This window comes from Oikopleura dioica, chromosome XSR (genome assembly GCF_907165135.1).
Source record: "Oikopleura dioica chromosome XSR, OKI2018_I68_1.0, whole genome shotgun sequence".
NCBI classification, from domain to species: Eukaryota; Metazoa; Chordata; class Appendicularia; order Copelata; family Oikopleuridae; genus Oikopleura; species Oikopleura dioica.
The window spans coordinates 2,326,219-2,348,169 of NC_137294.1; the positions used below are offsets into that span (position 1 = coordinate 2,326,219).

Sequence of the window (21,951 nt, forward strand, 5' to 3'; positions counted from 1 at the left end):
TTTAAAGCCATTTCTGGGCTTGCCAAATGGCAATCTTGAGATACAACAATCGCAGAAAATAGCTCGACAGATTGCAATCCACCAAAGGAACAACAAAATGACGGCAATATCTGTGGGGTAGTTTTTATTAAAATAGTTTAGCAGTGATTGTGATAGGCAATAATAAATAGGAGTCGGGTGAAAGATTATTTTTTCTTTTTCTGAGGTACATTAAGCATTACGAGTGGATCTTTTTTGATGGTGGAGGCGCTCTTCAATGCACGGGCGTGAGTTTTCACCTTTTTCTCGTATTCTTTCACCAAGTCAGGACAATTTTGCAGATTTTTGACCTCTTCCCATGTATTTTCGGACGAGTTGTAGCCGACCCATTTGACTTCGTACTCCACTTTTCCCAGTCGTACTCGTTTATTCAGTATTTTCTACATTCAATTACTTTTTTTCAGAGCACACGATTTCAAGTTACCTCGACTTCATACTCATCGGGTTCTCGCTTTGTTTTTACATAGATCTTTTCCTTCTTAGTTTTCTCTTTCTTTGAGGACTCGATTCCCACTCTCTCTTTCTTTGCCTTATCCGCTTTTGAACTATCCTCTTTGGAATTCTTCGATCCCTTTTTAATATGTTTGCGATTCTGAGCTTTCCATGTAGAGGCAAATTCCGAGCTAGACGTCTCTTTCTTCCCTGATCTTTTCCGTGTGACTTTCACCTTTTCAATAACTTCCACTTTTACTGCTTGCTTATCTGTAGTAGTTTTGTCTGCAGATGGATGCTCATTTTCTAATCCATCTTCAGCGCAATCAAGAACAGACTTTTGCTGGATGGGTTGAGCATGAGTAGATTCTGAAATATAAGTATGACTCATTGCTTCATTCTTAGTTCTCCCTTACCAGATGGATGTTCGTTTGCTTCAGTATCTACTGGTTGATCTGGACGCAGAGAGACAGATCCAAAAGAATATGTGATTGGGGAAGGTGCAGGTGAATCGTCTTCATCAATAGATCTCGGGCGGAGTCGTGGGAACGACCTACTTGAGCTCCAACTATCGTCGCTCTCTGAGTGAGGTTTTGGTGGTTCTTTGAGGGGCGGCTGTGCGGGTAGCTTTTGGTGCTGAGAAGTTGATGATGTTACACTCGTCGCTTCTTGAAAAAGGCTTGTTGTTGCTATTAATGGTGTGTTCCTTGGAGTGTCCTCTTTAGGCTAAAACAATTGGAGTTTAGCGGTCTTTAATTATTGGAATCTACCTCCAGACTGCTGCTAACAGATGGCTGAAGAGTATCTTCAAAGTTGATTATATCAGCATTCAAATAATCATTATTCCAGAGCGTCGATCTGAGATCCTTTTGAGGTGACGGAAAGAGACGATTGTCGTTGAGGTTCGGCGTGGATTCAGAGGTTTGTACTACGGTTGAGGGGGCGTCGTTAACTCTGGCTCCTTTTGAGAATTGTGGGGGCTGATCAGCTTCAGAAGGAGTATTCTCTTCTAGAGTGCTGGTAAGATCGTTTCCAGAAATATCAGCATCGAAAAATTCAAGTTCATCCAATACTGGCATCGAATCTTCATTGAAATCATTATTTTCAGATTCTGCAATCGGAGCTTCGCATTCGAGTCCTCCTTCCGTTGCGACTTCAGATTCTCTCAATGTGTCCTAAAATAAAATTAAGCACGAGATCTTTTCTGGCCTCTCTGCACCTTTGTCAAAAAGTTCTCGCTTATTATTTTGTCGACAATATTTGCAGCATTGTCGCGAGCTTTAGATGTTTTCTCATTCTTATCGGTGTTATCCTTTTCTTCGTTGATTTTGTTGTCTGTAGAGAACGACGTATTGGTAAAGATATTTGAAGAATCTGAACAAGATGGGGCAGAGAAAATTCCAAAGGGATCGGCATCACATTCAGGTTCAGGAGAAGACTTTGCTTTTTGCTTTTGTATTTCTGCTTTAGCACCATCCTCTTTCCAACTAGGACGAGATTCAATATCACAGGCTGGTCGCGAAATTGGAGGCTCAACAGAAACACTTCGTGCCCACTTACTGGATCTCTCAGGAGAGTGTCTCGGTATTACCCAACCACAGTCTGTTTCCGGCGGAGGGTTTACCTTTTGCTTTTGTATTTCTGTTTCGGTATGAATGCTTGGGAGTTTCGCCTGGTCGAGCTCTTGTTGATCCTCCAACGCTTCAGGATCCACTGACTTTTTGCGTTTGAGGATGCTTCTAGGAACCTTCACTTCTCTCACTCGCGATGATTGGTCTTTCCCTTCGATATGAGTTGATATGTTTGTCTCGTCAGATGCTTTCGCCTTTACCTCGTTCGAGTTTCGAGCTATCTTCAGTTGAGTTTCGGATATTTTCTTTTCGCTCTTCTCTTTCTCTCTTCTCCGTTGCGGCTCCGCTCTTGGGTCTTTAGGAGTGGTGTTCTTTGATGGTGATTCACCTGTCAGGTTCTTCTCTGGCCAAGTATGTGGTGCAGATTCAACCGATTTAGATTCAGCTTCCACATCGTTTTTCTCCAGAGAATTCGAAATTTCGCTCTTTTCGAAATTATTCGTGTTTTGGACCAAATCGACAGGATGAGGAATTACACACTTCCCAAAATTTTTATCCTGAGACTTTTCAATCTCCCTGCGCCACTGAGCGTTTTTTCTTGGATCTTTAGGAACTGTTTTCTTTATGGTAAGCTTCAGCTGTTTCAGAGCCTGATAAGACTGTTTTCTTTCCATTGCTTGTGCCTCTAATTCCGTACGTTCCTTTGCCTCCTTTTCTTTTTGCAACCGAGCTCGGATTCTCGGATCCCGTAAATTAATTTGCGAAGAGATCATTTTTTCTTCTAGCATTGAATCTATTTCTTGATTTTCCTGCTCAATTTGCGCCGCCTTCTCAGTCTGTAAACGCTGCGCGATTCTGGGATCTTTGAGAATGCTTTCATTTCCTTTTTCTTTCTTTTGTATTTCTGTTTTAGCATCAGGACTTTCATTATTCGCCTGTTCTTGCTTCTTTCGTTTGATCAGCTCTTCAACGTGGTTCAATCTCGCCTCAAGTTTTGTTCGTCGGGCTGTTCGTTTTAGATGCAAGCGCTCTTCTAGCGTTGACTTCGTAGGCAAAGTCGATTCTTTGCTAACTGGCTCATCCTTGTTCTTGACTCGTGTCCGCGTATCAATATCTCGAGGGTGCTTTTCTTTCTTGTCACATGCAGCATCATCATCTTTCCGACTCGGACGAATTTCAATATCCCAGCCTGATCGCGAACTCGGCCGCTCAGGAGAAACACTTCGGCCCCACTTACTGGATCTCTCAGGAGAGCGACTTGGTATTATCCAACCGCTTTCCTTCTTTTCGCTGGAACGTTTTTCGCGACTTCTCTCGCTCTTCCTCTTCGATTGGCTCTCAGCAGAAGATGATCGCTCTCTCGAGCTTGTTCTTTCTTCTGCGTTCAAGCTTCTTCGGCTTTTTCTTTCATCGACAAAAAGCGGGTGATCTCGCTCATGTTTTCGATCTTTTCGTGCATCTTCCCGACTTCGACGTTTTCCTCGCTCTTCTCGTCGATCAACGTGACTTCTCTGTTCTTCATGTCTTCGTTCTCTGCGTTTTTCCTCTTTTCTTCTGGTTTCTTCACTTCTTTGCTGATCTGCCTTGAACCACGAGATCTCTCTTGAATCCCGGCGCTCTTTTCCTTGATCCCATTCTCTTGTTCTCTCTGGAGAGGGCTCCCGCACAGGGCGTACAGACCATGCTCTCGACGATCCTTCTCTCTTTACGCTTACGCTGGTATCAGTTCCGACTTCAGTTATAGAGGTCTTCTTTTCCATCTGGTCAGATCTCATACCAATCGACTTCCGACGCTTCGAAATACGTTTTGGCATTAAATTGAAAACAACTGGAGCCACCGGGCTTGGTGATGAGACTGGGACCGGGGTCTCAGCAGGCGTAGTTCCTCCTGCAGTTTTAACTTCTTCAGTACATTTGGGAGCGCATTCTTCCGGTGAGGTTTCTCTCTCTTGCGAAGATTCATTTCCCAAGCATTCTTCTCGCTTTATAATGGAGCAATCAACATGATTTGGCTTCTCGGCAAGAGGATCATCTGGCTCCTCTGAAGATTGTCGCTCTTCTTCATTCTTCGTCGCTTGAACCAGTTCAACTGCAGCCCTGCACTCCTTCAAGAGCTTGTCTATTTGGTCTGGACTTTGAGGTAAGAAAAAACCGTGATTTTTCTCCGGACTTTCGTCTAGTTTTTCTTCGCTTTCATCCATCTGCACATCTTCTTGGACAAAAGCCTCAACTTCTTGACTCATGGTTTCAATAGCTACTCGATCATTTTTGTCCTCTGGATCATTCATTTCTTGATATTCAGGCAGGATAGGAAAATTCTGAAAATGCTCTTCGAGAGTTGTTTTGGTAGATTCAGTCACAACGGAGTCGACAATGCCGTCCATGATTTTTTCCTCTAGAGATTTTTCTTGTACTTTTCTCTCAGCTTCCGTCATATTCTCGGCAGTTTCACCGGCAGAAGTAACCTCATGAGACTCTTTTGTCGTTTCCTGATCGTTCGAAACCGACACCATCTCAGGAACTTCATCAGCGGGAATTTCCGATTGTTCAATATCAGCTTCAGCCACTGTTTCTTCTTGAAATGGCTCAATTCTAACTGGATCGCTGTCAGCTACCGCTACTTCGTTGCTAAATTTCCACTTTAGTCAGCAAGAAAATGGATAGTATTAACCTAGACTCAGTTTGATCATTAAAAGTTTCTGTAAACTGAAGATTATGCATTGCCAGTGCTTCTCGAATGACCTTCTTTTCAACCGGCGAAAGTTCCACTTTGCTTGATTCTTTCCCATCATTTGTTACCGGCTGATTACTTTCCAAATTGAACTTCGAATTAAGTGCTTCTCGCAAGGTATCTCTGGCCAGTGTTATTCTAGCTCGTAGAAATTTCCTGCGTAAGAATAAGTTCAACTCGATAGATTCAATAATTTTTTTTCGTTTTATTCACAAAAGTAACGTCGACATTTAACATTTAAGAACACTGATCCTAACATTTAATTGAATTGAAGAAGTTCCTTCTTCACTAACTGCATTTCGCATTTCGGCATCGTTGTATTCGCGGCATTGAAGAGCAGGAACAGGTGATGAACTTGTTTCGGGCAGATCCGCGTCTTCTTCCTCGTCTGGGATTTCATAGATGAAGTCGTTCGGATCCTGAGGGTCGGGTAACTCGCGTTTTATTTTCTCTTGATTCTGGTTTTGGTTTTTGTCGATTTGAGTTGATTTGGAAGAGCAAGCTTCTGAAGAATCAGTTTCGTCAGTAATCGAGTGAACAAGCTGCTCATCTGCGTTCTCGACGCTGTCCGCTTCTGGCACGAAGAGATCCTCTTCGGAGCCAATTGCAATCTTCGCCACGTACTTTTCGAACTCGATCACATCGTTGTAGTTTTCGACTTCGAAGATGGGAATCCACCTCTCCTCGCCATCCTTCATCACGTGATAGTGCGTCACGCGGTTGATCAATCGTCGAGCTTTGATCGCCAAGTTCTTTTTCTTTCTTTTCCGCAGCTTTTTTACTGGTGGCTCCAAAGCTTTCTGTGGGTCCGCATTTTCGTCGCTAAGAAAAAGAAGAAATTAGTTTTTCTGCTGAAAAATTGCAGCTTACGATATTTTGTCTGGCCGCTTGTTTCTCGACATTGTCGATGGCAGTGGCGGAACTTTGAAGGGACTACTAGAATGCGAAATCGATTCCATGGTCAAGGAATGATCGAGCGAGCAAGAAGTCGAGCATCAAATGCGATTTTCTTCGAATCTTCGAGTTCGATTTCAAATTGCTTCAATCTAAAATTCGAGCCTTCCTTAATTCTGTGTCTGTTAGTTCTTACGCCCAACTGTTCGACATAAATAAATTCGCTGTTTCCAGTGAATCAAGATTACGTGGGGATTGAGCACTCTAACATGTAGCCGAATTCTGAACTGAAACGTAGTTACTAGTTGCTGAGTCACTGTGGTAACTTCTGGCTAGAGCGTTTTTAGTAATTCCGCCAGCGGCTGAACGCTCGTTTACGTTTATGCCTTTCGTTGGGTTCACGCAGCGTAACCATGACGCAAAGTGAAGGGATGAGAAGCTAGCACGAGTTAGACTGATGATCAGATTCGTTCGCCCATTTACGCGGAACAACAAATCAACGAGATTGAATTGGGGAGTTTGGATCACTCATTAAACAATCATGAAAGAATAGATAAAATAAAACAGCTGGGTTAGGGTTAGGACTTCGTGAAGAGGCATAGTAGAAGCACAGAGTGAAGTTGGGCTACGAAGAAAAATCATTATTCTAGGCTCAGCAATTCGACTACAGTAGAATTTCTACTAGATAGAAGAGAATAGAAATAAGAGAGCTCTCAAATAAAATTAAAAAATAGGGAGTCGAGTAGGAAAGTCTTCCGTCTTAGTCCCTCTTGTTCAATTACCGTGAAATAGCAGATCGTAGACATTGTGTCACATTTTTTTATTATGGCTTTTGTTTTTGGCAATGGAGAGACGGGATCGCCCGGGGCACTTTCTGGGTCGGGGACGAACATACTTTTCACTATTTCAACTTGTGTTTCTCTCAACAAATTCCAGAGCCGCTTTATTTTTTCCTCCGCGCGCCGATGGGTTAAGCCCGCGGGAATCAGTTAAATCGTGCACTTTGTCTTTCTGTTTATTATTTTTAAAAGAGAAGGGCTGAAAACTGAAGGAATTCGAAAAATATAAAAAAAGAGAGGATTGCTGCTTAATCATTGATGACGTAATGCTGACGTGTTGTTTCAATTCTCCTTTCGAGTTGTGTTCAATTCGAAGCTGGGCTTGGGGATCAAGCCGCCTCGAGCCCGAAAAGCCAAAAAGAATTGAATTGAATTCAAAATTTTCAAATTTGAAATTTCGAAGATCAAAGAAGATTTTTTATCGTTGCGTTATCTATTTTTTCTACTTTCGTTTTAGTTTGGGAGAGGCTGCTTGAGTCATAAAGAAAAAAAAGATCAAACTCGTAAACCTAGACCAGACATTTTTTATCGATCAAGTAAAAAAAAGAGATTGGACCGAAGATCACCTCGTCTTTCCCTTCGAAAAATCTTCCCCCAAATGTAAGATCTTCTCTAGCTTGTGTCACTGTCCTTTTTTACAAGCAGCTGTTATTTATATTGACCGTTTATTTAAAAAATACTGATTTCTTTTTACAAGATTTCAAAAGATCAAATCTGCCATTAAAATTGATAGGCCGGATATTCAGTCACCTCGAAAATCTTCCCTCACGAACTTTTACTTTACGACTCTACTAGTAGTCAACTCCGTGACCAACAATACGACAATAGTGTTCGAGAGTGACTGTTTTTTTTTCAAACTTTCCGATTATTTCAAACTTAGTTAAAATAGGAAATTCATATTTTGAGATTTCGTTTGCGATAGCATCTGGAATCAACATCTGTAGATTCTGCACTAACAGATATTCCAAAAGAAAAAAACATCTATCGAGCAAAATTCAGAAGTTCAGTTGAGCATTTCGTTTTTTTTGCGTTGAAAACAACACGCTCTTTAGTTCCTTCATTGAGAATTTCATTGCAAAATTGGGCATTGTTGAATTTACAATTCGAATTCAAAACAGGAAATTGAAATAAAGAGAAAGCGAAAGTGTAAGCTCCACGTGAGCCATAGAACATTCCGCTAGAAATAGTAGAATTACTTCTGTTTGTGCGAGTTCCTCTATGTTTGCCGAGAGAGAGAGAGAGTGGCTTCAGTTCAGAGTCAAGGGCAGAGACGAGCAGACTGAACTGGCCCGTTCTCGAATATTATTAAAAATACTCTGTTTGTCAAACATCAATATTTGAACTGTTCAAATATTTAACTTTTACGTTATTTTTTCGATGAAATATGAAAATTATTCATTACTTACCATATCCAGCTCTTTCTTTAGCGTTCTATTATTTTTACATGATTTTTTAACTGAGATTCTATCATTTTAAACGAAGGCTAGAATAGGTACGGTTTCTCTTTCGATAGTCTCTATCGATTCCGGAGCACTGAAAAGTTAATTCGAAGTTAAAAGTTTCTTTTTTAGAAATTTATATGTATATTATTCCATGGCTCGCTGTCGAATCGAATACGTACTCGGCGACCTAGTTGATAACTTCTCAGAAGATCCGCCTGAATCTAGAGTAGCTAGGGTACGCAAAGAATTCCTCGAATATGGACTCGAGCTCCCGCATTTACAAGGTGAGAGGACCGATTTATTGATATTTTCAAGTGACTTATCGATGCTCCTTTTAGTCCAGCACTAAAACTCGAGAATCCGCACGCGTCTAATAATAAAGGATGATAATGATAAATTAATCTTATGATATTTCTAGCGAGCGATGTAACCAGTGCAAAAGCATTTCTCCGCTGTCTAGCCTTATGGCGAGGAAAAAGTCCGAGAGAGAATTCTATCGATAAAGCTGCAAATAACGAAACAGCGAGTGGGCCAGAAAACGCAATAGCAACAGCTGTGGCGATTGAAAACTCGTCAGAAAACGATGAAGTGGCGCGGGAAGAAGCGGGACCGTCTGTTCAGATTTCTGACCAGCCTGACGATGACTTTTACGTTCCAGGAGATGATGTTCCGATCGACAAGATTCTAGGCTTCGAAAAGCTGCAAGAGCTGCCGGTCACAGGAGCGGGTTCAGACGATTTTTGACAATTCAAAATGCAAACATGCTCTTTTATAAATTTCAATAAAATTGATAAACCGATCGTTCTTTACCCTTTTGTTAGACGAGAAAGCAAGCAACGATCAAGAAATGTCGACGATCGAGTCCGAGCTTGACGTCGAAGTCGAAATGATCGAAAGCCTGGCGGTCGAAAAATGGGCAGAAGTGGACAAGAAAGAGCTTCGTCGCGTTGGAAGCTTTTCCGACATGTCAAAAGTCGACATTCGCTTCAGTTTTCCAGAGCGCGACGTCGACGGCGAACTCCAAATTGACGAAGATGCGTTAGAGGTCAGTCGAAGCAGTGCGCTAACGAGAGGAAAACTGTTGTTTTAGGATGGTGAATTGGTCTCGGAAGACGAAAAGTCGACCAAATCGGAGAATGCAAAAGAAGAAGTCCCGAAAGTTGAGCCATACGCTCCTTTCTACAGAAAGATTGAGAAGAATGAAAGTAGACGCTGTAAAACAGCTTTTGATGAACGAACGACAGTCGAAGAAGATTTCTACGCTGAGATTAGAGAAAAACGGTAAGAATCATCGCATATTTGACTGTTGCTTGATTGTTGCATGATATTATTAGGAAGAACTTCCGTGAAATGCAAAGGCTAAAGCACGAACTGCAGGAGTCCAGGAAAAAGGCAGAAGAAGAAAGAATTCGCCGCGAAATGGAGGCACAAAACGCAGAAATCACAGATTTAACCGGGAGTGAGCCCAACTCGCGGGATGACTCGCGCCCCTTTTGTAAAGGTATGGATCCTCTCTTTACTCCAACTTCTTAGTTCGATTTTCTAGTTCCGCCAACAAAGATCTTGTTTAACAAGCAACGCAGCAGTAGTTCTTCTTCCAGGTCGCCTATTACGCACATTGGGAAGCCGATCACCATTCAAGTTCCACGACAAAACGTCAGGTAATTTTCAAAATTCGACTATTCTCGCCTTCAATGATGCGAGTTTAGTCCTATGCGGGGACTCCACCGTTTCGTCGACCAGATCTCAAAGCCTGCGCATAACGAGCCACCATCCCCGGTTCCCAAGAGCTTCCATCCGAGCCCGTTTCATTTCAACCACCGACCGGAGCAGCATTTTGCTCCGCCCCATGTCCGCCCCATCAAAGAAACGCAGTTTAAAGAAACCCCCGATCAGACGAACATTCGGCTCAACTTCGACGCGTTCGAAATCTTACTCAAGGATCCCTTCCGCTTCCACAACATTGAATTTGGCGATTCTAGATGTCATCTGTTCAAGAAAGCGAACGATTCTGATGCCGATCTGTATCCAAGTGCGGAATTCTTCACCGCAAGATTTCAAGGATTTGGTAAGCCAGTAAAACCGACTTCCTCGTGACCCTTCTTAGATCATAAGTTCTGCAGACTGGTGATAAACTACTTGGAAGATTGCACCCTCCCGAATTCTTGCTATAGAAGAGACTGCTCCATCCATGTCTGGTAAACTATCACTTTGTATTGTCATTTTCTTAATTGATAAAATGTCAGGAAACAATACGAAATCGAGCACTGCATTCCCTATAAGAGAAAGTCGCAAATCGACTATCGAATCTCCCGCAGCGCCGGTCACAATCACCCGGTGAAAGTTGGCACGACGACAGAAGTCACCATCGTAAGTTTATTTCAAGCTATGCTTTGTAACTTTCAATTATTAAGTCGGCGAGCGACGTGTTCAACTTCAACGGGTACGTCGCCAAGCACATGCCAAACACGGACACGAGTGATTGTGTCAAAACGATTCTTGGTCGCCCAGTTCCGCTGATCATTATTCACGCGCTCGTTTCCCTCCGCGGGGCCATCAAATCGGTAAAATGTCGCACATTTTCTTCGCATAGAACTTGAATTTTAGGCGAGCATCGAAGACTGGCGTGAGATCGCTTTGGAATTGGACATTATTCAGCCTTGGCCTACTCCCTTCGGGGGCAAGACTTTCGCCATGCAGATGATCGACGGAGTCAAGCACTTCACGAGAGAGGAGTACTCCAATCTTCTAGGCCACGTCGTCCGGGAACTCTCCCAGTACTACTCGTACGTATCTCCTTCACTTTCCCTTCCTACTTTCGAGTTCAGGCACTTCCAGCCGCTGTGCAAGACGATAACGCTGAACCAGACTGAAACGACGAAAAAGCATCCAATGCAATCAGGGATCGGCAACGAGGCGCAGTTCGCAAAGCGTCAGCGTCTATAGCGCCGCCGTTTTTAATAAGTTAATTAGAAACACAAGCAACAATTGCCTATCTAACTAAACCCAGCCGGCTTTTGTACAGTACTAATGCATTTATGTAAACTGAAATGCGGAAGAGGGTCCACTTCCGTTTGTTTCAAGGGCCGATCTTTTAAAACCTAACCGAGCTTACATTCACCGCGAGTGCAACTCTGCAACAGCCTTTGCTTTCCAACATTTTCTGTAAAAACAACAAAAGTAAATCAGTTCGCCAAGAAACTTCCTGTGTGTCTTCCCGTATGTATGACTAACTTCGTCGAACAAGGTGAACGTGGTTTGCTGCTTCTTTATACTAATGTTTACTTGATTAATATGAATGCAACTTATTTCTAATAATTAATAATAATAACTAGTATTACAAAATCAATTCTCAGCAGTGATAAATAATAATTATCAGATTTAATAAGAATATTATTAATATCAATAATTGATTTTGTTAATTCTAATTTTTAAGTTATTATTATTTATTGATGATAAAAAAAGCAAAAAAGAATACAACAAAACTAGATTACCCAATAATTCATAATTCGTGCTCCTCGACAATGCAGTACCCGCTTTCAAAATCACCAAATCATAACCATTGCACCCGGTCTTATAATTCGACTTGATTTGCGAACGATGTTTCTGGTGCTACCCAAAATATCCATCTCACTTATCTGCTTCGCGCCTTTCTCTTTCTCAAGGATTTTCATTTCTTTCTTGTTATGATTGTTTTTAAGTTTCCGAAGATAAACCTACCCGCCTTATTATTTATGTTAAGTTTATATAAATAAACAGATAACTACTTGCATTCTTGAGCTATGTGGAGTTTTATTGCAGGCACGAGAGAGGCACTCGACTTCGCGTTTTCAAAGGCAACATTGGTCTAGCTACATAACAGTGAAGAAATTCTCGGACGGTCACTTGTATAACATCGATTTTGACTTGCTTATTCTAAGATTCTAGCGGCTGCTTCTACAGATTTCTAATCGGGTCGCTTTCGGAAGTGAACTGATATAGGCATAAGCGCTGGTCTCTCACGTCGCCCCATCCTCCATTCGCTGAATTATCGTTTGAGAACTTTGACTCCTCAGGAATTTTGTTTGCATGGTATCTTTTACCTTTGAGCTTGGGGTACTTTGTCGGGCCGGTGTTTGAGAGATGAGATATTTTGGAAAAGAGAAGTTCCTTGGATGATGAAAGGGTCTTCTCTACGAATTCTAGAGCGCCTGTAAGATTACAGGAGTGAGACTTGGAATGGTAACCGCAGTCCCCGCCCATGTGGTAGATCCTGGGCATCACAGGGAAAATAACTTTCCACTTTTGTTCGACAGCGAGCGCCATGAGACTGAAATCAACGATGATTCCAGCCAAAAGATTCAAACAAAAACCTGAAGTCCCAATTATAATCGTCGTAGAAACAGTACTTAGACGAGTGAAGCTTCAAATTCTCGTAAAAACTTCTGTCGACAATCATTCCCATGTTGTGCTGACCAGATATCCAGACTCCAGTTCTCAGATAGTCCGTTTTGTAATTAGGCGCGGTCTTCGACTTGATGTACGTTCCCAATGTTCCAACCATAAAATCCTGCGGTTTTATTGAAATGTTATTTCGCCCTTGGATAAAAACCTTTGACTCTCGAATAACTGGAACGATGGAGTTTTGAATCTGCCAGAGAGCATCTTCAGCCAAGAAATGATCGTCTTCTAGGAGAAGAACAGTGTTAATGTCTTCCCGGTTGAAAATATAGTTGAGCTTCCAAGTCCAATGGAGCTTGATCTGACTGTATTTGACCTCTCTGTTCACTGTTTTCAATTGAATCATTCATCAGATTCATCATCAGCATAATTAAAAAACAATGCCTGAAATGGCCATACTTATCGGCCTTCGCCTCCTTGTTGCAGTTTACGTCAGCCGCCATCTTCGAATCTGAATTTATTATTTACAATGTGGCAGAACTTTATAGATTCAACTTGAATAATGCAGAATTAAAAATATAGATTATATACTCAAGAGCGTTCAGTCAATCCGCATTAATTATAGATTACCGACTTTTAGATGTCACTTATGATTGAAACTCTTTCCTCTTACCTTTTGGGCAATCGTTCGGGCTCTGCGCGGGGAATTGATCCTGAAACGCGGATTTAACTTTGAGTATCTTGCACATCGAGAATACCTTGTAGAATGCCATACTGAAGGGATGATGAATGATTGCAAGTTGACAGAAATGGACATTTGTCTTGAGGTAGTCTTCGATTTCCGGAATGAGTGTATCAAGCGAGATGACAAGCAGGCTCTTCTGGATTCCCCTGACCGATTTCAAGGAATCAAGGAGGACTTTTAAAAGATCCAGGCGATCGTGAACTTATTAAAGCTTAAACGACGTGGGCACAAAATGATGTACCTTGAACTAAGATGGTTATGAAATCATCGTCGAGAACGTGGTAGTCATTGTAAATCTGGAAGCTCTCATTTTCGCTATTTACAAAATACCGCTTCTTCTTCAGCTGTTCTTGCTCCTCATTGTCCTCTACTGGCAAATCGGGCAAATTTTGATGGACAAAGGCACGCCAGAGATCATCGTCTTTTCTTGAGTTGTAGTAAGGCTCGGCTGAAATCAAATAAATTGATGCTCTTACTGATTTCCTACCTGTGGGGGTATGATAGACATGAGACACAGTTCCTCCGGAGGAAAACCGTCGATTCTCATCAATCTACATTTCGAGTAATTTGAGAAAATCGAGAAACAATCACTCACCGCGTTTTCTACTTGCCTCTTCCTATAATTCGCGATGTCTATTCGAACCAGAGTGGCCACAAACAGTAATATGCTCCAGATAAATAAGTAAACAAGAAGCTACAAAAGCGATAATTATTGAATTTCGCTGGCTGCTATTATTCAACCTTTATTGAGCATCTTGCAAGCATCGATTGAGAAGTCTACTCATAGTTCGATTACGTTCGTCAAAGGTGGCTTTGCATTCTTCGTAATCTAGAAATTACATTATTTTTTCTCTCATTCTTCTTGATAGCGGGACGATCGTAAATTAGGGTTAGCTAAACGAGGTTGTATTTCCGCGAGGCGGCAATCGTAAAAGCCCTAATCGGGACTAAAGTAACCGAACAGTAGACTGCCGAGGGCAGGAATAATTACGTTAAATTAAAGTCGCTATTGTTGAGTTAGAGTTCTTCCTGTTCTCTTTACGTTTTGAATGGTAAGTTTCATTGCGGGCGGGGTGCTTTATGCTCGCAACTTCATTCATTACGTAAAGAGGGAGGGGATAATTTCTCTTCAATAATTCATTCCGAATTGAGTGAAATTGCAGCACTTACGAAACGTAACGCCATTAAAATAGCGCTGTGGATTTGAAGTAGTATTATTTTCTGAAAGAGGAAATATCTCTAATTGAGTGGAGATTATCGAAAATAGAATTTGACGAGCGCGCGTAGACACCAAACGGCGCGTAACAATTCTCCCTTATTATTTATTGAGAGTCGCCTCGAGGTGGTGCTGGACGACGATCGAGGAGGATCGACGGACACTCATAACGCTCGATTTTCGTCTTCAATAATTCAACCCTCTAATAGACTCACACTCAGACTCTCGTCGGCCTATGTAATAAGGAATAATATTTTTATTCCAGCGGATGATTCGCCCCACTCCCTCTGGGACCCTATTTCAGGATGCATACGCCAAAATATCTTTATCGACGATCAATTATAATCAAACGCGAGGATTAAGGAGCTTAACCTCGCCAAAGGGATCAAACGTTTGAAACAAATATTGCATTTATAGCTTGAGAAGATCTTTACTTTGAATCCCATATTATTTGGCGGATAGACGCCCTTTAGCTTGAACTCTTACCAATTCTAGAATCTAGAGAGTTCGCCGGGAGCGGCGATGCTTTCTCGAATGTTTTTTTTTCGCTGAAAATTAGTTTCGAGAATTGGCTGCGAAAGAATCTCGGCCGGCCTGTTTCTTCAGTTTGAGTTTTTACTCCTTCGGAAGACAACATATTTTTTGAGCTTCTGCAACGATTTGAGTGAGACAAGATGGCTAACTTCGAGTCCGTATGCAAAGCGCTCGAAAATGTCAAGAGTCTGTACGAACAGGAAATAAAGAGAGTCAAGGATGAACATGAAGAAGAAATTAAGAAACTCGAGGATGCCCACCAAAATGAAAAATGGACGCTAAATGCTTCCATTGAGGGGTTGAGGCGCGGAATGGAAGACAATTGGAGTGCATGGAAGATTTCAGAGGTATTTAAATTTTTTTTTTTTACAATTGTAAACTTTAATTAAATTTGTAAATTATGTTAAGAGTGCATACAAAAGATGCTTGGATGAGAAAATAGAGGTGGAGCGAAAACTGAAGGTATCGGAGGCCCAACGTATCGAATCGGGCAAAAAGCTTGAGGGATTGGGCAAAACAACTGAGGAACTGCGAAGCCAAGTGGAGGATCTCAAACAGAAACAGTACGATTTACTCTTTTAGCTCATTCTAATGATTTTAAAGACGAATGAGCGAATCGGACAAGGAGGTTGAAAAGGCGATGGAGGCTTTGATGAAAGCGTATGAAGCGGTAAGCTACTTAGAGTTTTTTAGACTATGTTTATAGTCAGTAATTAGTCATTGAATCAGACTTAATTACTCGTTTTAGAAAAAAGCTGCGGAAGACAAAGAAGAAGGCGGCCAAGTAGAAGCTGGCCCAGAACGAAAGAAGCGACGTACTCGCTGATTGAAAACGCCGCGGAAAAATAAAGAATTTTATTTGAGAATAAATGAAAAATACGAATCGACACCTAATTATCAAGAAGGAAAGGCAACAACAGCAGGGAAAATATCAAAATTATTGACGAAAATGCAAAAGCCGCAGTTTGCATTTAGCATGATACATACTGTTATAAAGCAGGCGCTTCTTAAAGTCAACTCTTTGGCGAATTTCGAATATCTATCAGACGACTAGTTTACACAATCGAGCGATATCGTTCTGCTGCTGTCAGTTCTCTGACGCTTGCAAACAAAATCTGCAAGACTCTGTACTCACTTATCTGTAATTGCTTTTCTAAGCTGCGAAATGTTTCTATTTTCCGTAAGCTCACCTCAAAGTTCTCTTCTATGATTTCTGTTGGCAATTTTCTTTGTTTATTGGTACTCTTCGTTTCTCTTCAAAGTCCTAGTAGATATTCTTTTTGACTTGTTTGGAGCCAAGCAAAATATCAGCCCGAAGTCAGATAAGCCTGTTTTATGGACAAAAAACGTGACATTTCTCGGGCTGAATAATTTCTCGAAGCGCGGGATTCCACACGATTCCTACAAAAAACATTTGCTCTTGATGTTTTATTTTATTTATTTTAAACAATCTTCTGACACTATTAAAGACTCTGGGTCGAGTCGTTTGAACTTTTAATTTAAAGATATGAAGCGCAGATTTGAAATATTAAATTGATCGTTCACATGGATAAGGAAATTAATAAACGCTAGAGTATTTTTAATGTTTTCTTGTCGGCGAGACAATTGGTGCATGGCAACAATTGCTTGGTGCATGGCATTTTGCTTGTCAAAAATTTCCGGAGTAACCTTCAGCGAAATTATGAGCTCGATGACATTTATGTTCGTTTTTTTGTAGGTCTTTGAGCAGTGAGTTTGAGCGTTTTGGCAAGCATAATTATGTTTATTAATGATATCCCACATTGGGAAATGATTAAGCTTGAAGGGAGTCGTGGGAAGTGTGAATCAGTTGTGGCGACACTCGCCTCGGGCGACTAGAGTGTGTTGGCGAGTGGCTTATCGCGCCTTTGCAGCGCGGCAGAGGAGGTCATCCCTCCGCACTGTGCGATGAGTTAGCTTGTAGTTCTGAGCTTTCTCACAGCTTAGTCGGTCCCTACCAGCCTTGGACCAGCTTACTGTAGCAGTACAGTAATAGATTCACTACGGGAAAATACACGCAAGCACGTTTTTGAACAGAAATAGAAACAAACCTTAAATTAACGAAAAGAGCAAAAAGAAAAGAAGAGGAAGAAAATGACGATGGAAGACGAAATGACAGAATATCCAGAGACGGAATGCGAAGCCGACGATGGACCCCAATCTATGGGCGGGCTTTTTTCTGGCAAAGGAGCCGCAAAAGGTAAAATTGGATTTATTCTTTGAAATTATTTGCTACAATTCACTTTCTTCTTTTCCATTTCTGATGATTTTTGTAGCGCAAAAAATGTTCCTTGCTCGAAAAGCTCGGATGGCGAAGTATTCGTCCGTCTCTTACGGCGAAAATACGGAGCACCCCGATCTTGAGGTATGTTAGTGGCAATTTTCAAGCAAAGATTAATGTTTTAAAACCAGCACTTGAACAACTCTGATGGGGAATCGTCGGAAGATAGTGAGGATGAGCATCAACAGGTGCTCAATCATGACGGACACATCGAAGCTTATGAAGGAGAAAACCTTGAACGAATTAGGTTCGACTTGGATCTCTTTTTCTATCTCCCTTTATCGATTATTTAGGCAGAAGAAGTCCGTTAAAGTCGAACACAAGCTGCAAACATCCGGAAAAGGCCTGAACCTCTTTCAACAACGTCAACAGCACGTTCAGAAGTACATCGTCGACCAACCAAATGAGAACTACGACAAGGACGCGAATCATAGTCACCTTAAAAACGGCAGCCAGAATGGCATCAATGGCAGTCAAATGAATGGGATCAACGGAACCAATGGAAATCATTCTTCCCCAACTCCGATGTTCTCTGTCAATCTAAAGCATGTCGGCGGCAAGTCATCTGAGAAAATGGGGGGAAACAGCGGCAGCAATCAAAATGGCGAGGCCAGCTTCAATATTCAGGAATGGGTCTGCACAGTTTTCAAGAGCTTTTCGCAGCGGAATGAAAATGTGCGACTTTGGTATTGAACCTTGGACATCGTCAATAACGGGTTACTATCACTTGCAGACCCTATCAAAAGCTGCGTCAGACTGGCCAACTCGAGTCGCTGACAAGAGAAGGACAAAGGAAAAGGTTTAAAAAGGTCTATTTTGATTTTATTCCAAAATCGCAAAATGAGCCAGAGAGACATGATCACATGATCAGACATCTGATATCCATGTGTATCGCTGCAAAAGGCGCCCTGCTAAGCTCGATAAAAAAAGAACAATGCTAGAATAAATCAAAGACACGCGATAGTTGATCGAGAAAAAAGTAACTTCGGTTAAATACGACTTCGTAAATCTTCAAAAGCACTCAAGAGAATCAGCAAAACGGGAGGGAGGAACAACAAGGACAAGCGTCGAACTTTGTGCTAAATGGAGCGGCGAAAAGTAGCGGAAGACAGCATCCAGTGAATCAAAGCCAAGAAGAGGATCGCCAATCTGTTAATAGCCAGGTGGGTGAAGTACTAGCGCGCGTAATCCCACTTTATGGCTCAACCCTTAGATGAGTAACGAAAGCGCAGTGAGCACCACGTCACTGCTCTCGTCTACGAACACGTTCGCGCGCGGCTGGAGTAGCTTCTCCAACGGTGCCACTCAAGGAAACAAGGCTTCATCCAGCTTCAGATCAGTAAGAGCGCCACAGGAATGCTCCACACTAGCCGATGAAAGAGTTATCACGAAAAATACATGGCTATTAAAACATAAGCTTTACAAAAAGTGTCAATGACACGTGTTGGTGTGTTAAAAGCGCCCAAAAGCCGAGTGTCGAGCAATTAATAGGGAAAAATCACCTCGATTTCCTGCTCTTCATCGATTAAAATAGGCAATGGAGTGAACAAGCCCTACCCATCATGGAACTCAAAGAATACTCCCTCACCTCGCAATAGTCTTCCAGGCACAGCTTACAATTTGTAATGGAATTATCAAAACTTCACCATTTTAACATTTGTAAAGCTCACACAGAAAATTCTACATCATTTCAAGCAAATTCAAATGCACAAAGACATTCAAGTACTCCTTCTACTTCAACTTTCCAGGCTCCTGCATTCAAGCCAATGCCTGTCTCGTCTCAAGCTACGTTTTCTCCAGCTCCAACTGCACCTGTGAATGGCACTTCATTCAAAAATATCCAGACGCCTTTCAGCCCGCCAACGGCTAGGGCATCCTTTTCTCCAGCGCCTCCAGCTCATGAAAGAACACGAAGCGCCAGCTGGGCCCCCACTGCTCAGAAAATCAATTCGAACGGAGTTGCACCAAAGAAAAAGCCACCACCACCACCCGCAGGAAAGCCAACCATGTCCCCTTTGCTTTCTCGTCGACAAGCTGCTTCGCCAGCTCCATCGTTTACTGAGCAGAGCTTTAACCCTTCTCCGCGCAATTCATCTTCAAGCCAGCAAGAAACTTTTAAATCGAGCTTTTCTGAACTGCAAATCGGTTCGCCAATGACCCAAAGAAAACTAAGCAACCCACCAGCAAAGCCCGAAATCGAGCTGCGAAGTCCACAGCCTAAAGTGTCCAACTTTTCCCTTCAATGGGATCAGACGTCAACGGCTTCAAACAACTTCCATACTGAGCCTGAGCCTGAGCCTGAAAGTAATTCTATCAATATCGAGGATGTTTCGTGTCATTCTGAAAGACAGCCTGACATTGTCGTTGATTTTGATATGAAATCACCGGTGCCCAGTTATTTGAACGGAAGTTCCTGTCAGGCAGCCAACGGCGATGATGATCAATTTCATGAGGATACCGCTTCTGTTACTTCCTTCAATTCGGAGGTCTTCGAACAACAGCAAGCTATGGAACAACAGGTTGCTTCTAACTCAGCGCCTCCACCCCCAGCAGGTCCTCCGGCTGCACCCACTTGTCCGCCGCCAGCACCAGAACCAGTGGAAGAAAGTAATCAAATGACTCCAACCGCCAATCTTATGGCAAATGCCTTCAAGGTAAGACAATAAATTGTGAATTTCATTGACAAAATTTTAAGATGGCTGCTGTTCCAAAACTACGAAAAGTTGCTGAGCCAGAAGTGAAATGGGGAGGACAAAAGCCAGTTTCTCAAGAGAGAGTTCAAAATTCCGTCAAAGAAGAGCAAAACAGAGTGTTTCAGGATCAACAACGCCAGCGGATGGAGCAGCAAAAACGAGAAATGGAGGAGAAACGGGTGAGGGAAGAAGCCAGCCGAATGCATCAGGTACGAAAAAAAACAAGATCAGACTATATCTGTTTCAAATAGCCTCCTGTTGCATCGACAGCGCAGTTTACACCGGTCAAGAATGGAGCTCCTCAGCGACGGGTGCATTTTTCCGAGGCTGAAGGAATTCGCCAACAACAAGGACCAATGAGCTACAATAAGGCTGCTACTGGTTTTAGACCCAATCCTCTACCCGAGACGCCATCAGCTCCTGTTTCTAAATTAAATACTTCAATTCAACACGTTCCTGTGCCACAAATGAACCGATCAGCAGCACCAAGACCTAAATTTATGGCTAAAAATTCAAATGTTCCCCCGATGGAAAGTTGGTCTTCTAACTCTGCGCCAAATACAGCCCCACAGCTTCCTCCAATGGACTTCAACAAACAGCAACCGGTAGCGCCTCCCCCAAAACCGCAGCCAAAGCGATGGCAACCAAGTTTCAAACCAGATCTTCCTCCTGTACAGATTCCAGATTACCAAAATTCGGGCAACTCAATTGTCATGGATAATCTGAACGCAACATACAATCCACCACCAGTGTAAGTTGTATGCCTAAAATCCAGAATGTTTAAGTATTTATTTACAGGCCATCCGTCAATCGACGTGCTCCACTCTCTCCTCCACAGAAAACGCCTCCCCCAACGCCAACAAAACCCGTTTGGTACCCTGGCATGCGTGCCGATCCGATGCAATTCTCTGGCCGCAAAACTAGTTACAAAACAGGACCCCCGCCACCCGCGCCCAAAGTTGGAATTGCTGCCAGTGACATCATTGCCGGTCCTTCCCGTCTTGTTGATAAGTTTGAGCTCAACAAGCCGGCAAAGCAAGAGTTTGTACCTGTAAGTTTCTGCATGAATTTGAAGTGATAATATCAGAAGGACTATTTTATAGACAACTTTTATAAAAACTTTCAGGACGCGTCACGCTTGAAACTCTTTCAAGACCTGATTGAACATCATGATGTAAATGAGAATTTCTAAATGAGTTTGTATTGAGTGTTTGAAAGCACGAAATATTTGAGAACGGAAAATCCAATTGAACAACGATTCTTGCATGACTTTGAGAATCAGAGTACTAAAAGAAAGAAACTAAGAAGCTGCATGAAAAGATTTTTTATCGAAGAGAAAATAAATTTTCCATCGTAATGACTATTTTTAAGCGGCCTCGAGGAGGTGGAGGATCGCGACCAGGTTCACGAAACGGCTTCACGAGTTTACGCGATGGCTACGAAAGCGACAGCGGTCTTGCTTACCGTTCAAAAACCAGTTTCAATAAATTCGACAATGGCCCAGCAAAAGCACAAGAAGCGCCAGCCGCATTCGTATTCGACCCAATGCAGTCCCGTGGCCGAGGAGCAAAGATGTTCGAGCGCCAGAAAAATAGAATGGGCAAGTTCACGCGGGACCACCGGGAAGACTACGAGCAGTATAAAGGCCAGCAGACGAAAAATGAATCATTCCAACACCAGGTGGCGAAAATCAAGCTTCTTGAAAATATTCATCGGTAATTTAGGTGCCTGTTTTGCCAGCATTGAGTTCGGTTCCGCCAAAGCCATCACTAGCCCGTCCTCAGCGAAAGAACAAAGAGCTCGGCGACTTCAACAGAATCATGAACCGATCCGGTAACCGACCTGCGCCCAATGTCTGGTCGCCTAGTGGTCCTCAAGAGTTCTAACAAGAACTTTTTATAAAAATAATTTTCTATTCCATTTGTATAATGACCATTAGTTCTATCTGCCTCTTTTTCAGTTTTTGACTCTATTAGTAGATACTTTTTAGAATCGAACCTAAATCGTGCTAGATGATAATTCAAGTAATTTATACTGATTTTATACCGACGTTAACAATGTCCCGCTAAAGTTGTCTTGTCTCTGCTCTTTCGCAGAATGTACATAAATAAACAGAATACTTCTATCTAAGTGAAT

The 21,951-nt window shown here is 42.2% G+C and overlaps 7 protein-coding genes across 8 annotated transcripts; 4 read left to right on the plus strand and 3 right to left on the minus strand.

Annotated features, from left to right (window-relative positions):
- Window positions 1–116: 116 nt before the first annotated feature.
- On the minus strand, window positions 117–4,892 carry LOC145707687 (uncharacterized). The gene is made up of 6 exons (XM_081785248.1): window positions 4,714–4,892; window positions 1,691–4,670; window positions 1,242–1,646; window positions 888–1,197; window positions 464–840; window positions 117–419 (listed from the first exon to the last, which is right to left on the minus strand). The coding sequence occupies exons 1-6, from the start codon at window positions 4,761–4,763 to the stop codon at window positions 186–188; spliced, it is 4,356 nt and encodes a 1,451-aa protein (XP_081641374.1). The 5' UTR covers window positions 4,764–4,892; the 3' UTR covers window positions 117–185.
- A 111-nt stretch (window positions 4,893–5,003) lies between these two features.
- On the minus strand, window positions 5,004–6,177 carry LOC145708082 (uncharacterized). The gene is made up of 2 exons (XM_081785704.1): window positions 5,644–6,177; window positions 5,004–5,595 (listed from the first exon to the last, which is right to left on the minus strand). Exons 1-2 carry the CDS (start codon window positions 5,730–5,732, stop codon window positions 5,004–5,006), a joined length of 681 nt encoding a protein of 226 aa, XP_081641830.1. The 5' UTR covers window positions 5,733–6,177.
- A 1,699-nt stretch (window positions 6,178–7,876) lies between these two features.
- LOC145708759 (uncharacterized) lies at window positions 7,877–8,692 on the plus strand. Its single transcript, XM_081786456.1, has 2 exons — window positions 7,877–8,232; window positions 8,367–8,692. The coding sequence occupies exons 1-2, from the start codon at window positions 8,100–8,102 to the stop codon at window positions 8,690–8,692; spliced, it is 459 nt and encodes a 152-aa protein (XP_081642582.1). The 5' UTR covers window positions 7,877–8,099.
- Window positions 8,693–8,773: 81 nt separating this feature from the next.
- LOC145710231 (uncharacterized) lies at window positions 8,774–11,720 on the plus strand. Its single transcript, XM_081787947.1, has 10 exons — window positions 8,774–8,993; window positions 9,039–9,229; window positions 9,283–9,449; window positions 9,495–9,609; window positions 9,658–10,016; window positions 10,056–10,146; window positions 10,195–10,318; window positions 10,363–10,512; window positions 10,556–10,734; window positions 10,777–11,720. Exons 1-10 carry the CDS (start codon window positions 8,796–8,798, stop codon window positions 10,892–10,894), a joined length of 1,692 nt encoding a protein of 563 aa, XP_081644073.1. The 5' UTR covers window positions 8,774–8,795; the 3' UTR covers window positions 10,895–11,720.
- Window positions 11,721–11,740: 20 nt separating this feature from the next.
- On the minus strand, window positions 11,741–16,152 carry LOC145708760 (alpha-1,6-mannosyl-glycoprotein 2-beta-N-acetylglucosaminyltransferase-like). Its single transcript, XM_081786457.1, has 12 exons — window positions 16,014–16,152; window positions 13,815–13,902; window positions 13,669–13,767; window positions 13,561–13,624; window positions 13,315–13,521; window positions 13,087–13,274; window positions 13,002–13,041; window positions 12,773–12,839; window positions 12,540–12,735; window positions 12,301–12,497; window positions 12,031–12,257; window positions 11,741–11,970 (listed from the first exon to the last, which is right to left on the minus strand). The coding sequence occupies exons 2-12, from the start codon at window positions 13,836–13,838 to the stop codon at window positions 11,885–11,887; spliced, it is 1,395 nt and encodes a 464-aa protein (XP_081642583.1). The 5' UTR covers window positions 13,839–13,902; window positions 16,014–16,152; the 3' UTR covers window positions 11,741–11,884.
- A 551-nt stretch (window positions 16,153–16,703) lies between these two features.
- LOC145708761 (uncharacterized) lies at window positions 16,704–17,815 on the plus strand. Its single transcript, XM_081786458.1, has 4 exons — window positions 16,704–17,041; window positions 17,118–17,206; window positions 17,254–17,369; window positions 17,416–17,815. The coding sequence occupies exons 1-4, from the start codon at window positions 16,936–16,938 to the stop codon at window positions 17,813–17,815; spliced, it is 711 nt and encodes a 236-aa protein (XP_081642584.1). The 5' UTR covers window positions 16,704–16,935.
- Window positions 17,816–18,065: 250 nt separating this feature from the next.
- Window positions 18,066–21,922, plus strand: LOC145710232 (uncharacterized). Of its 2 annotated transcripts, XM_081787948.1 has the most exons (10): window positions 18,066–18,285; window positions 18,336–18,474; window positions 18,612–18,728; window positions 18,797–19,776; window positions 19,818–20,024; window positions 20,067–20,566; window positions 20,614–20,866; window positions 20,942–20,989; window positions 21,187–21,495; window positions 21,540–21,922. In XM_081787948.1, exons 2-10 carry the CDS (start codon window positions 18,336–18,338, stop codon window positions 21,699–21,701), a joined length of 2,715 nt encoding a protein of 904 aa, XP_081644074.1. In that variant the 5' UTR covers window positions 18,066–18,285; the 3' UTR covers window positions 21,702–21,922. The 2 variants fall into 2 exon arrangements, with proteins under 2 accessions (XP_081644074.1, XP_081644075.1); XM_081787949.1 differs by lacking the exon at window positions 20,942–20,989.
- Window positions 21,923–21,951: the final 29 nt, after the last annotated feature.